A 15,089-nucleotide genomic window follows, 5' to 3' on the forward strand; every position below is an offset into this window, starting at 1 on the left:
GGGAGCTTTGTTGCAGTATCTTTTTTTTTTTTTAAAGGACTCGCATGCACTAAGTCTGTAGTCTTTGCTGTTGCTGATATTTTCTTGTATGTGCTTTTTTTTTTTTAAGCCTGGTTTCCTAGGGGGTCACCCTTGGATCAGGACAGCTTTAGTGGTCAGCCAGTGACTGGTCAGAGGTTCTGCATAAACACTTAGAGCTAGTAAGGCTTCTGCCCTTTGATATTGGATTTGTATGTAGGTTGGGGAATGAATTGAATGTTTAGGCAAGTAACAGGTTTGTTTCAGCTTTTACTTTGTACCAAGTCTTCTCATGTCCATATCGCTCCTATATCTCTGAAAGATCTCATATTGGGTCACAGGTACATAGATAACTATGGATCCTCACCAGTTTTTTCTGAGCCTGCATACAGCTTTGTGCAAGCACACAGCCTTTCAGACCTCCAGGGATAAGAGAACTATTAAGGCCTGTCGTTACTGTGCCATTCTCAGGATATCCCTCCTAAATTTCTGGCAAGTCTGGCAGCATAGTTGATTTACAATATTGTATTAGTTCATATTATGTTTTAATTTTAATTTATGGGTGCTCAGAAGCACTTTTTGTTGCTGTTCAGTCAGTCATGTCCAACTCTTTGCAACCCCATGGACTGTAGCACAACAAGCTTCCCTGTCCTTCAGCATCTTCTGGAGCTTGTTCAACTCATGTCCAGTGAGTTGGTGATGCCATCCAACCATCTCATCCTCTGTTGTCCCCTTATCGTCCTGCTGTCAATCTTTCCCAGTACCAGGGTCTTGTCTTTTCTTTTCTAAATTTATTTTTTAATTGAAGGATACTTACTTTACAGAATTTTGTTGTTTTCTGTCAAACCTCAGCATGAATCCGCCATAGGTATACATATATCCCCTCCCTCTTGAACCTCCCTCCCATCTCCCTCCCCATCCCACCCCTCTAGGATGATACAGAGTCCCTGTTTGAGTTTCCTGAGGCATTCAGCAAGTTCCCATTGTCTATCTGTTTTACATAGGGTAATGTAAGTTTCGATGTTACTCTCTCCATACATCTCACCCTCTCCTCCCCTCTCCCCATGTCCATAAGTCTGTTCTCTATGTCTGTTTGTCCACTGCTGCCCTGCAAATTCTTTGGTACCATCTTTCTAGGTGCCATATGTATGCGTTAGTATACGATATAAATTTATCTTTCTCTGAGTTACTTCACTCTATATAATAGGCTCTAGGTTCATCTACCTCATTAGAACTGACTCAAATGTGTTCCTTTTTATGGCTGAGTAATAGTCCATTGTGTATATGTACCACAATTTCTTTATCCTTTCATCTGTTGAACTATGAACCATTGTAAATAGTTCAGCATTAGGGTCTTTTCTAATGAGTCAGTTCTTCACATCAGGTAGCCTAAGTATTGGAGCTTCAGCCTCAGTGTCAGTCCTTCTAGTGAATATTCAGGATTGATTTCCCTTTGGGTTGACTGGTTTGATCCCATTATAGTCCAAGGCACTCTCAAGAGTCTTCTAACACCACAGTTCAAAAGCATCAATTCAATGCTCAGCCTTCTTTATAGTCCAGTTCTCCCATCCATACATGACTGCGAAGCATCATAGCTTTGACTAGACAGACCTTTGTCAGCAAAGTAATGTTTCTGCTTTTTAATATGCTGTCTAGGTTGGTCATAGCTTTTCTTCCAAGGACCAAGCATCTTTTAATTTCATGGCTGCAGTCACCATCTACAGTGATTTTGGAGCCCAAGGAAATAAAGTCTGTCACTATTTTCCACGAAGTGATGGGTTCAGATGCTGTGATCTTTGTTTTTTGAATGTTGAATTTTAAGCCAGCTTTCACTCTCCTCTTTCACCTTCATCAGGAGGCTCTTTAGTTCCTCTTCGCTTTCTGGCATAAGGGTCATGTTATCTGCATATCTGAGGTTATTGGTATTTCTCCCAGCAATCTTGATTCCAGCTTGTGCTTCTTTCAGCCCAGCATTTCACGTGATGTACTCTGCATAGAAGTTAAATAAGCAGGGTGACAATATAGCAGTCCGTTGTTCCGTGTCCAGTTCTAACTGTTGCTTCTTGACCTGCATACAGGTTTCACAGGAGGCAGGTAAGGTGGTCTGGCATTCCCATCTCTTGAAGAACTTTCCACAGTTTGTTGTCATCCACACAATCATAGGCTTTAGCACAGTCAATGAAGCAGAAGTAGATGTTTTTCTGGAGTTCTCTTGTTTTTTCTGTGATCTAGCAGATGTTGGCAATTTGATCTCTGGTTCCTTTGCCTTTTCTAAATCCAGCCTGAACATCTGGAAGTTCTCAGTTCACATACTGTTGAAGCCTAGCTTGGAGAATTTTGAGCATTACTTTGCTAGCATGTGAAATGAAGCACTTTTTATGCAATGCTTAAATATTTTTAAAAGCCTCTTAACCAGGTATTACTTAGCTCCTTGCACAGTACTTGTTGAAATATTTATCTCTTTGCCTACTAATAGACGTGTGACCCCGAACAAGTTTCATAACTCCTCTTTTTAAGTTTATTCAGCCGTGAAGTGAAACACCAAAGGATTAAATGTGACATGTGAAATAGTATTTGCACTACACTAAGTAGTGATGATATGTGTGAAGTAGTAATAGTTCCTGTTTAACTGAGCTAAGTGGCAGTATCTTTTTTTTAAAGATGCTGCTGCTGCTGCTGCTGCTAAGTCAACTTCAGTCGTGTCTGACTCTGTGTGACCCCATGGACTGCAGCCTACCAGGCTCCTCCATCCATAGGATTTTCCAGGCAAGAGTACTGGAGTGGGTTGCCATTGCCTTCTCTGAAGGCACGTCTGCTGCACCTCAGATTTATAGGAGGAAAGTAACTTAACATGGTCACATGGTCATACTGTTGAGTTTCAGAGGCGGGCTTGAGCCCTGGTCTGCTTGATTAGTTTATCTGGTTTTGGGTGTGGTGTTTTGTTTTTTTGGCTGCTTCCGAGAATCAGAAATTGTGTTACAAATTTGTGATTAGCTTCTATTAAGTCTACAGTCATACAAAGGAAATAACGATTGCATGTATATTCATATATATGTGCTTCCATTTGGTTCCCCCAGCATGTATCATGTCAGGAACTTCCACAGCAAAAAGTATCACAACAATTATTTAGACTTTAAGTCTTTGAGATAACAACCTTAATGACTCTAGCCTTGAATACCTTAAGTGAATGGGAAAAACCGGGGACCTTACACTTTTCATCCACATCTAAACTTGAAAACTTCTGTTACGTAATAATATAAGCAGTCATGAAAGTATAAATAGAAAAAGTTTCTATTAGCTTTAAGGCCTTTAAGCCTAACAGGGTGTACATACATGTCTTTAGCATAATAGTGTACTCCCCAGATTGAATACTGTTTTATAGAAACTCCCCCATGGTATCTACTCTTCTTTTTTTTTTTTTTTTTTTTATTTTTAAACTTTACATAATTGTTACTCTTCTTAATGTCTACCTCTTAACCCTGACTTATCTTTCTCTGTATAAAATCTGCTAAGTCAGGGACCATGTCCATATATGTAGTCAACATTCATAATTCTCAGTAAATGCTTTGTATTCTTTGTACTTATTAGCATTCAAGGTAACATCAGTTTAATGACTTATGAGACTTCATAGTCATAATTAATATTTATAAATGTCATGACTTAAAATATATTTGCCATACTTTCAAGTAGGGTTTGGAGGTTAAAGATGAAAGATCTGGAATAATTTCCTTTTTTTGGAAACTTTACAACACAGCTTGGAGGAGAGGTCAAGGAATGGAAACTGTATGAAAAAAAGGGTACTCTGAAATGAACCTAATTATAAGGAAAAGAACCAGAATGCCCTGCTCTCCAGTGCTACCTGAGAAACACTGATTACACCTAACAGTTAACGAGGATCTGTTGGCCAGAAATTTTTTTAAATTATACCAGTGTAATTATTAATGTATTGAAACTTTTGATAACAGGTTACAAATTCTTTTGTGACTGTGCTCTTAGCTGTGGTTTATTATGAGGATTCTTCAGTTCAGTTCAGTTGCTCAGTCGTGTCCGACTCTTCTGCGACCCCATGAATCTCAGCACGCCAGGCCTCCCTGTCCATCACCAACTCCCGGAGTTCACTCCAACTCATGTCCATCGAGTCCATGATACCATCCAGCCATCTCATCCTCTGTTGTTCCCTTCTCCTCCTGCCCCCAATCCCTCCCAGCATCAGGGTCTTTTCCAGTGAGTCAGCTCTTCGCATGAGGTGGCCAAAGTATTGGAGTTTCAGCTTTAGCATCAGTCCTTCCAAAGAACACCCAGGACTGATCTCCTTTAGGATAGACTGGGACTCTCAAGAGTCTTCTCCAACACCACAGTTCAAAAGCATCAATTCTTTGGTGCTCAGCTTTCTTCACAGTCCAACTCTCCCATCCATACATGACCACTGGAAAAACCATAGCCTTGACTAGACGAACCTTTGTTGGCAAAGTCATGTCTCTGCTTTTGAATATGCTATCTAGGTTGGTCATAACTTTCCTTCCAAGGAGTAAGCGTCTTTTAATTTCATGGCTACAGTCACCATCTGCAGTGATTATTCTTAGTTATTTACTATTTCTAATAAAAAGATCTTGCATTGATGATTTGAGTACTTTCAGGTTATTAGAACAATAATCATTCTTTGGGGCCTTATGAAAGGAATAAAATATTGTAACGGCACTGCTGTCAGTTTGTAAATGTAAAACACGTGTGTATAGTGTTTAGTATCATTGTCTAGCTGCTCTTATTACAACTAATTACTCTCCTCTGAATAGAGGAGAAAGGAGTCTATTACTATGGGGATCAGTCATGTCATAGAGAATTAGGACTCATTAAACACCCTTTTACATTTTTTTAAATAGTTTTCCAGGTAATTTTTTGAAGAAACACCTCAGCTTCATTTTTTATAAGTGGCAGACTCTTTTGTACTATCTGTTCCTAGAAGTTTATCAAATTACTGTAGAGAAAGCAACTCAATCTTAAATTACAACTGTTATTTTAGAATGTTGCCTTGGGAAATCTTTAGGTTCAGCTCATTGGATCAGCTTAAGTTATGGAGGAACACTTCCTTTGTTGAATAATCCACAATCAGTGGATTTTCTGGAAACTTCAGCTACTCAGAAAATAGTCAAGAACTGATAAGGAAGTAAAAAAGTATAAACAGCAAAGAGTTTTTTAAAAATTAAAGTTATTCACTTTTTAGGTATCACATGTTTTTGTATGTGAAATACTATGCTCTCGATCTCTTCATGTTTAGCATGATTCTGCCAAAGTCAGGTTACTGAATCAGTTATCTGTTGCTTTGTAATAAAAACTGTGAACAGTTGATGTCTTAAAACAACATTCATTTTATCACAGTTCTACAATTTTGTCAGACCTTAGAAGGAATAGCTCCTCTCTGTTCTTGATATCTGCTGGAACAGCTTGATTGGGGCTGGAGGATTTATTTCTAAGATGACTCAAGTCATTTGACTAGCCGGCACATTGTTGCTGGCTACCATTTGGGAGATAAGCTGAGGCTATTGATCAAGTCCTGAGTTTTCTTCCATGTGGATAGATTTCTAATAGAAAAATGGTGGCTGGGTTCCAAGAGATAGTATCTTTATGAAGAAGTATTCCAAGAGGATGAGTCTTACTGTAATTAATAAATATTTGCTAATATACCATTGACCGGAGGCAGTCACATGGCCAAGGTGATATGGGAAGGAAATGGCAATTCACTCCAGTATTCTTGCCTGGAAAACCCCATGGGCAGAGGGGCCTGGCGGGCTACCATCCATGGGTTCACAAGAGTCAGACATGACTTAGCTACTTCACCACCACCATAGGAAGATATGGAGGATACAGAAAGAAAGATACCGAGAGGCATTGTTTATTGTAAGCCACCAAAGTAATAGCTTACTCCTGTTGTATACCTTCTTTGTCTATAGCAAAGTAGCCTCTCTGAAGGACATTTGGAAACCTTAACATTCATAGCTTTTGACCCAGTAATTTTACCGTTAGGGGTTTGTTCTAAGGAAAGTGTCAGTTCTATCGATCTATACTAAAGCTTCATCTAGCTTTCACCCAGTACATTTTACCCCAGGTCAGATAACTGGTTGATGCCAGAGTTGGGATTTAAAACCAGGTTGTCTGGTTCCAGAGCTGTGTGCTTTAACCATGTCCTATATCTCTCAGGTAGATGATATCTGTATACAATCATGTTAATAATATCAAATGAGAAGCTAGTATTTTAATAAGAATAAAATCTGTATATATAAAATCTGAAAGGATATTCAGTTGTCCCTTAAACAACATGGGTTTGAACTGCATGGGTCCTCTTATTTATGGATTTTTTTCAATAATAAATACTACAGGACTACACAATCCATGGTCAGTTGAATCTGTGGATGCAGAACTGCAAATATGGAGGAACCATGTATACAGAGGACCAGCTATAAATTATACTTGGATTTTCAACTCTCAGAAGGGTCGGTGTCCCTAACCTCCAGCATTGTTCAAGGGTCAATCATGTATCAGAATGACATATCTGCAAATGAGCATGTACCACTGTTCTTCTTCTTTTATTGGTATGGATACTTCCTATGAGCCTGCCATGCAAACTTAACCTAATACATTCATCTGTATATGCTTTATGTCTGTTTCATTTCTACCCTGATTACTTTAGTGTGGGTTTCCACCCTTTCATCTAAACAGTAATAAGTCTACAATGAATTATAACTGATAAAGGTTTTAAGTCTTGGAAGATTACTTTGCTCTCCTCTATCCAACCCCCCAGTTTTATGCTGTAAATATCTCTTCAGGAGGATTTTTTTAGATCTTTGTAATCCATATGTGCCTGGTAATGCATACATAGAAGTTTAGAATACACTTACTGAAAAGGACTTATTTTGTTTTTATTTATTATATTTACTTTTGGCTATGCTAGGTCTTCATAGTTGTGCAGGCTTCTGTAGGTGTGGTGAGCAGGGGCTTTGTTTTGGTGTGTGGGCTTCTCATTGCTGTGGCTTCTCACTGTGGAGCACGGGCTCCAGGGTACCCAGGCTTCAGTAGTTGTGGTGCAAGGGCTTACTTGCCTTGTGGCATGTGGAATCTTCCTGGATCAAACCCTGTCCCTTGCATTGCCAGGTGGATTCTCGACCACCAGACCACCAGGGAAGTCCAGAGCTTCTTAACTAGTATTCTTTCACTGATTTCTCCATTATAGTTTTATTTTTGGTGACTTTGCATCCCATTTCCATTGTTCTCATAGTGTCAGTTCCAAATCCTTGAGGATGTAAAGTATTGCCCGTATCTGTCCTGGCTGAACTAGAATCTCTGGGAATCATACAGATTTCCTAAGCACTCAGTATTCGGTTTCACTTTTAATAAGTCTAGGGCAGTGGTTCTTGACCATGGTTGTGTCTTAGAATCACCTAAAAATACTGATGTTTGGAGTCCAACCTATACTAATTTGAATGAGAGTTTCTAGATGAGGGCATTTAAGAGTGTGGGGTTGGGAGTGTGTTTAAAACCTCTTGAAGTGATTCTTACAATTAGGCAAGTCGGAAAGAGATACAAAATAATTTTGCACTTTAAAAATTGTTCAGAATAGGTCTTATGCTATTAATAGGCAGTTTTCTTTCAGCAGAAGCTTGTAGGATTATGTAAGTGTTCAAGAACAAATTTTCCTTTACAGTAGAATTATTACTGCACAATTTCATTAAAGGTTGCTCATTGAAGATCTTGCTTGAGCTCACAAATAAATCTTGTCATTCACAAATGAATATGGACAAAGTAGAAAACATATATGAAATTACTTGGTTTATACATTAAACTAGTCTCAGTAATGTCTTCTCTACTGTTTCAGAAATTACACCATAAAGGATACTTCTTTTGAAATAACAGGAAATTGTATCACTGGAAGGCCACGTCCTTATTTGAAAAAAAGAAACTAAACACAATACCTTGGCTTAATGACAATCTACATTTCAAAGGTTCTCCAGACTAAAAGCTTATTCTTTGCTTAAATGACTTCTCCCAAGCCATATTTAGAGTTCATCTAGGTTATAAACCATATCTCCAGTTATTCATGCTGTTCCAGATTGGGTAAAACAAGTATCAAAAGTACTGAAGGGCGAGGTAATAGCTTAAGCACTTCTCAGCTTATCCTTTATCTCTAGATGTAGATATTTGAAGAAATACAGCCTTTTAATGAGAACTGAAGTGAGGCATCCATTTACATCTCTTAGGATTGGTTGAATAGAGTATGGCCTATTGAGTATACTTTTGATGTCGTTGCCAGTCTCTTTTTTCAAATGTACACATGACACTATCTGAAGAAATGCTAGAAACACCTCGTAAACATTTTTCGAATATCTATTGTTAAGCTATATTCAGGTGACCACATTTTGAGGCTTGGTTTTCTGCTTGGCTATCAGTGATAATCAGGTTACATATCGGGTATCTGTGAGCTGCTGACTTTGATAGGTCAGCCTCTGTAAGTGTGTAAGAGCTAGCTTTTTGGAGACCAGTAATGTGGCCATTTCCTGTGTTTGAACGTGAAGGGAGCACTTGTTTTAGAGCTCTGTACCATGGTTTCGAAATCTGTTCTGTAGTGTATAATGTCCATTTGAATTCCTGATGGTTTTACCCTATGTGGTTAGTAACACCTTGTGGGAAATGACTAGTAGTTTCTCTTTTATGTAAATAGCAGTTTAAGAGTATCAGGCATAGAGGCATCTCTCATAACATTTTATCCCTTTGGAGTTTTGTTTTTGGTATGTTATCAGGAAAAGTAAAGAGCAACAGAATAATTTTGAACAGCGTTATGTGCGTTAGTATGTGTTAGTCACTCAGTGGGGCTGACTCTGTGACTGCATGGACTATAGCCCGCCAGGCTCCTCTGTCTGTGGAGTTCTCCAGAAAGAATACCGGAGTGGGTAATCATTCCCTTCTCCAGGGGGTCTTCCTGACTGAGGGATCGAACCCAGGTCTCCTGCATGGCAGGTGGATTCTTTACCTTCTGAGCCACCAGGGAAGCCCTGAATAGGATTACTCTTGTTCTTTCCTAGTTTTCTGAATATCCCAGATTTCTTATATAATGATTAGTCCATCACCTTTTCATAAGCTACACAGAAGCTTGAGAATTGCCCTGAATTTTGCATAGGATAAGTAACAAATATCTATGGCTTCATTCTAGCCAAGTAGACTATAAGTCTTAATTTTTCTGAGTCAACAAATTGCAAACATAATGTACTTACACATCTGTGTGTTCACACTGTATCTGGCAGAATGAGGTTTTCCTGCAGTAAGCCAGTCTCTGTCCTGATGGTTAAAGTCAAGCAGATAACTTCCCCTAAAAGTGAATCTCTAAGAATTCATTCTGTGCTTTGCCCATTCCATAGGTTTTAAATTTAACTGGGTAAATTCCAAATGGCACTAAATTATTTTATGAAAAGTAAGTGCAAGGGGAAAAAAACCTCAGCATAAGAGGGAAAAAACCTCAATGTAAGAGGAAAAAAAGTAACTTTACATGGGAGAAATCTAACTGACCTCACCTTCACCAAGTGATCAAACAGCAGGACAAGCTGACACTGTGTTCTTTCTGATGTGGGGTACTGAGGAGGCTTCAAATTCCTGCCAATAGGAACATTGCTGACAAAGATGAACGACATGGAACTCATCATGAGGAAAAGGACAAACTCAGGGGTATAATATCTCTCAAATATCTGGCCTGCACTCTTTAAAATTGTCACTGTCTTAAATGGCGAAAGGGCAGGAGGATTGCTCTAGATTGAAGAAGACTTAAAGAGATAACAAGGCATATATAATATACGTAAGCTACAGGGATATATTGTATAGCACAAGGAATATAGCCAGTATTTTATAATGACTTTAAAGGGGGTATAATACCTAAAAAATCTTGCATCACTATGTTGTACATAGTTATAATTAAAACTGTGTTATAGTTAGGGCTTTCCAGGTGGCTCAGTGGTAAAGAATCCACCTGCAGTGCAGGAGACATAGGAGATGTAGGTTGGATCCCTGGGTTGGGAAGATCGCTTGGAGAAGGAAATGGCAACCCTGTTTAGTATTCTTGCCTGGGGAATCCCATGGACAGAGCAGCCTGGTGGGCTATGTTTCCTGGGGTCTCAAATGAGTTGGACACGACTTAGTGATTGAGCACACATACCTAGTTAAAACCTAGTTAAGACTGTGTTACAGTTTTCCCCAATAATGTTATTAAATGGTGGTGACATTTAACTAGAATTTGGCTTATAATGATTAACAGAAGAATATTTTTAATGTAGAATAAAATAGTTTTTATAGACTTTATGGATTCCAAGCAGCGAATTTAACTTTTTGGGGGGCAAATGATTATAATTCTCTGCTTTTTAAATGTTAGTTTGGGCCACAGCCCTGACATAACTTTAAATTATTGTTAATTTGCAGTTTCTTATATATATGACAATGGTTAATGTAAATATTTATAGGTACCTCTGTCTTTGCTTTGCCAGACAGTCATAACTCCATGAATGGAATTGAGAAGTCTAAAATGGACCAAGGTTACTCAAACTCACTTTCAGCATTCACTAATATCACATACCTACACAAATAGCTGCCAGGTGGTTTTGGTTTTTGCCTAATGATTGGCTTTAGTTTTGCCTGTCTTAGGGTCCTGTTCCTCATATGCTGTTATTTCATACAAATGGCTGAGTTCGACACTTTTACCTCTTAGTTAAAATGACCTATAGATGGAGGAACATAGTAGTTTCTAGTTTATGCTCAGCTTGAGAAACTAGAGCAACTTTTCTTAAAATTCAAATGTAAGGATGAGAAAATACTAAATCTTGCCTTTTAAGTTTCAAAAGTTTTAGTCATCTTAACATCTTTAAGTCTGATTTACGTCTAATTTCAGAATTCAGCACTTATTTCTCTCTGGATAAACCAGAAGCATTTTGAATGATATCCAAAAGAAAAACTTTAAAGAATTTTTGCTATAATTTGCCTCAGTCTGTCTCTTTCCCATACTCTTCAAGCAGATAAAACTTAAAACTAGCTAGAACGAGCCCTTTTTCTTTCTAAGGAATAATTGACATATTAGTTTCAGGTGTACACCATAATGATTTGATATTTGTATACATTGTAAAAATAAGTCAAGTTAATATCTAGCATTATACATAGTTACTAAAAAAAATAAATAATGCTTTTGTGTGTAATAAGAATGAGCCAACTTTTCATGCTGCCCTTTAGTGTATATGTAGCTAACCTGTTGAATTTGTAGTAACTTCTCTGTAATTTTTTTTTTAAGATATATTCCTGTTCAGAGATGTTTATTAACTCCTGGTGCTCACAGGGAGATACCTTAGCCAGATATTCAGGCTTTCAGTTTTATTTCCCACCATCTCCTATGGTTTAGAATGTACAAGAATTACTTCCTGAATACGCTGTTTTCTTCTCTGCATGTAGTTCATGGTATTTTCATCACTCTCAACTGTCTTCTTGTAGTATGCCTGACTCCAGATGTTAAAAGAATACTGACCAGATCAATTATCAGTTCCTTTATGCTTTTTAAAAAAATTGTACAAATGGTATCATACTATAGGTGCTCTTCTGAAACTTCCTATACTTAACACATCTCAAGGAAGCTTCCTGATCAGTCTTTGGCTGAGTTACATTTTGTAAAAGCTGTATAATATTTCATTTTATATTTGTAGCAGTTTAATAAGATTTTCAGTTTCTGGGCTTTTTTTTTTTTTGCTATTATATAAATGATGTTCAAGTGAATTTCTATGCACTGATACCTTTTTGCATATGTGGAAATATTCGTAGGATAATTCTTGATGGAATCGTTGGCTCAAAAGATAATATGCCTTTAAAAGAGTGATAGATGTCACCAAAACGCCCTTCTTTAAGGTTGTTTTCTCTATTAGCAGTAAGCTTTTTAGATGCTTATCTATCTTCACCATCATTGGGTATTAAAATTGAATACCTGCCTGTCTGATAAATGAAAATGGGATGTTACTGTTTTGACTGTCATTTCTTGTGTGAGTGAAGTTGAACGTTATTGACATAGTTTTTCTAAAATCTGTCAGTTTATTCATCTTTATCTTTCACTAGTTTTTAAGTTCTTTACATTTTAATGAAATTATCTCTTTGTTTTATATTGCAGATAGTTGTCTGCAGTTTATGGTCTTTCAACTTTGTTTTTGTTTATGGTGTATAGTATTTTTATACTATTTGCTTTTAACCACATATATTATAAGCTTCATAAGGGCCAAGACTGCATCTTACTCATCATTGTGTTCCCCGTCTTATCTAGCACTATGCCCTTTTGTGGGTGTTCTTAGACTTTAATAATAGTTGAATCCTTCCAAAACTGTAGTCTCTAGAAAACTAAAATACAATATTTTATACGGGTTAAATAAGTTGAAAGTTACCAATAATGAGCGTTTGTAATTAAAAGTGATAGTTCAATGGCTTAAACAAAAAATCCTCAGCATCTTTTATTTGTATGCTGATCAATTTGAATTGAAAGTCCTTGTGATGATCAAGGTGAAGTTAACAGGCACACTTACCACTCTAAATGTAATGGACAAATAATAAAATTACTTGATATGACTTTATCAAAACTCTAAAGCAGTCTTCATATAAAGAGAAATAGCCAGCTGAGAAAACTATAGAATTTTCTTAAACTAAGCATGATCCTTTTTTAATATATAATCTTTAATCTATTACCTAGTCATAGAAAGGAGTGGACTTTTTCTTCCTCCCACTACCCATCTATTAAAGTGAATCAGATATAATCATGATTGTGTCAAAAGTTCAAAAGGGAAAATGGAGGTAAAATGAGCTGAATTGGCATTCTTCCCTCAACATTGTACCTGTAAGCTTGATATGTTGTTTCAGAGATTAACTTTATAGACTTCCGTACCCAGAAGTATGAAAATTCTTAGGGAACTCTTTTCACAAGCTTGATCTTAACATACTGAATAAAGAGAGCAGCTAATCCCTTTTGTAAGGTAATTTGAGAGGAGGGAATTCAAAATGTAAAATCTCACCTGCAGAAAACACTCTATTCTGTAAAGGCCTTTCTATCTTTAGACACTTACAAAGACTTCATATTTTAGTGTGGAAGGGTGAACTTGGTTAAAAAGCCAGTGGGTGAAATTAGAGAGAAATAATCCAGTGCTTTCTTTCTGGGAATTACCATCTTGCTCTCCAGGGGACCTAATTTTATTCCCTGTGGGTAATGAGAATACCCTTCTTGTACAGCAAGCCAGCATCTCTAAATATAAGCTTGACTTTTAGTATAATAAGAGTCTTGTTAGGTGCAATTTTGCTCTTAGTCATTAATACAATGAACAAATGTTGTGGTTACCTGGGAAAGAAAATTCAAGTGCTTTTAAACCTCTTGTGAGATTTGGTTTCATGCTTGAAATCTATACAGTGTTATGCCCAATAGCATCTGTAGAAGATTCCAAGCTATAAGGTGTACAACATAGAGAAGTTAATACATGTTGGAAAAAATTGAAACCACTACAAAACGGGTTTAAGGTCCTGAATAAAAAGCTTTTCTTTTACTAAATGACACTTACTAAGGCATTAAGTTTAACAAGTGACTGGAATTTTCTTAAGGGGAATTTTACGTGATGATGATGATGTCTCTGCTAAGAAGTCAGTCTTTCCTTCCAGTGGCACTTTTTCTTTGCAGCTTTAATACAGTTTGCGGTTCTACGAGTGCAAAGACCAGATAAAGAACAAAATATAATCTGATAGTATATAGTATTAAATAGCATTTTCAGTATATTATGGCATTAATTATGTTAGGTCATTTGCACCAACTTTGTGATATGTGCAATTAAAATCTGTTCTTGATTCTTTAAGTTTAGAATTTGACAGAAGTGGTCTTTCTTGTAAAGAACAGTATTCCATTCCGATGCAACCTTAAAGTACTGGGCCTTATGTTTTCAGTTCCTAAAGTTGCCCTCAGTCTGAAAGCTCTGGACCTTATGTGTATGACTCCTGATTTCCTGTTGATAGTAAGAGCACACTGCACTCTTTCTCTCCTGTTTTTTGGCTTTTTTAAGAAGACCATTAAAAATAATCGTCCTTTATTCTTTTCTTTCATTATGAAACTTCTAGTCATAATAACAAAATATTTTGTATTTCATTTCAAACTAGTAAAGCTCTGTTTCCCCTGTAAGCATTGTATACTAAACTGTATAGCAATCAGAGCTGGCTTCATCTCACTCCTGACATTTTTACCACTTACTGAAAATAGAAAAAATGACCTGTATTTATGTAACTGACCTCAGGAAGAATGACATCGAAAAGCATATGTACAAATGTGCATTTAAAAAATTGTATTCTGGTATATGTAACATACTTTTTAACAGCTAAGCTTTATTAAAGGTAAAATGTCATCTTAATAACTTTTATGATTTTCTTAAGGTAACTGGGTTTGTCATTTTATCAGTTTGACAACAGACTCCCCCCTTCCCCCAGCTTGTTTGAAATCCCTGTAACATGCTTCAATTTAGGAGTGATTTTTTTTTATTTGTTTCAGACAAATCTGCCTATTTTCAAGCTAAAGGAATCTACCGTTAGAAGAAGATACAGCGACTTTGAATGGCTGCGAAGTGAACTAGAAAGAGAGAGCAAGGTAAGAATTATTTGTAGTGTTACCTTAAAGCAAAACATTCCAAATTTTAATGTTTAAGACCTCTCAGGAAAATAATCTTGAATAAAATGAGTAAAAGCAATTTCCCCCCCAAATAGTTTAATTTCATTTCCTAGGAGATGGGGAAGTGTGTAGTTTTTCCTTAGAACTCTTCCTTCTCGTGTCTACTTCAGTGGCCCACAGAGGCCTTTGCTGACTCACACTTACACGACACTTCTTAGAACTTTCTTGCTATTGCTTCCTTCCTTTTTCTCGTCTTCCTGTTCATTTTCTCTTCCCACCCTTGGTAAGTCTCTCTTCTCAGTACATCTGCTATTGCATTGTATTTGCAGCTTTGTTTTTTTTTTAACTGACTCTACATTTTTTTTTATCATCATACATTTATATA

At 37.0% G+C, this 15,089-nt stretch overlaps 1 protein-coding gene across 1 annotated transcript in view; it reads left to right on the forward strand.

The window, feature by feature from the left end:
- The window catches only part of SNX3 (sorting nexin 3), a 47,218-nt gene that overhangs the window by 21,549 nt on the left and 10,580 nt on the right, over positions 1-15,089 (forward strand). Inside the window, exon 2 of the mRNA XM_019967263.2 lies at positions 14,588-14,683. Within this exon, the coding sequence (XP_019822822.1) occupies positions 14,588-14,683 (96 nt within the window). The remainder of the gene's footprint in view (positions 1-14,587; positions 14,684-15,089) is intronic.

Source organism: Bos indicus, chromosome 9 (assembly GCF_029378745.1).
Source record: "Bos indicus isolate NIAB-ARS_2022 breed Sahiwal x Tharparkar chromosome 9, NIAB-ARS_B.indTharparkar_mat_pri_1.0, whole genome shotgun sequence".
Taxonomy (NCBI): domain Eukaryota; kingdom Metazoa; phylum Chordata; class Mammalia; order Artiodactyla; family Bovidae; genus Bos; species Bos indicus.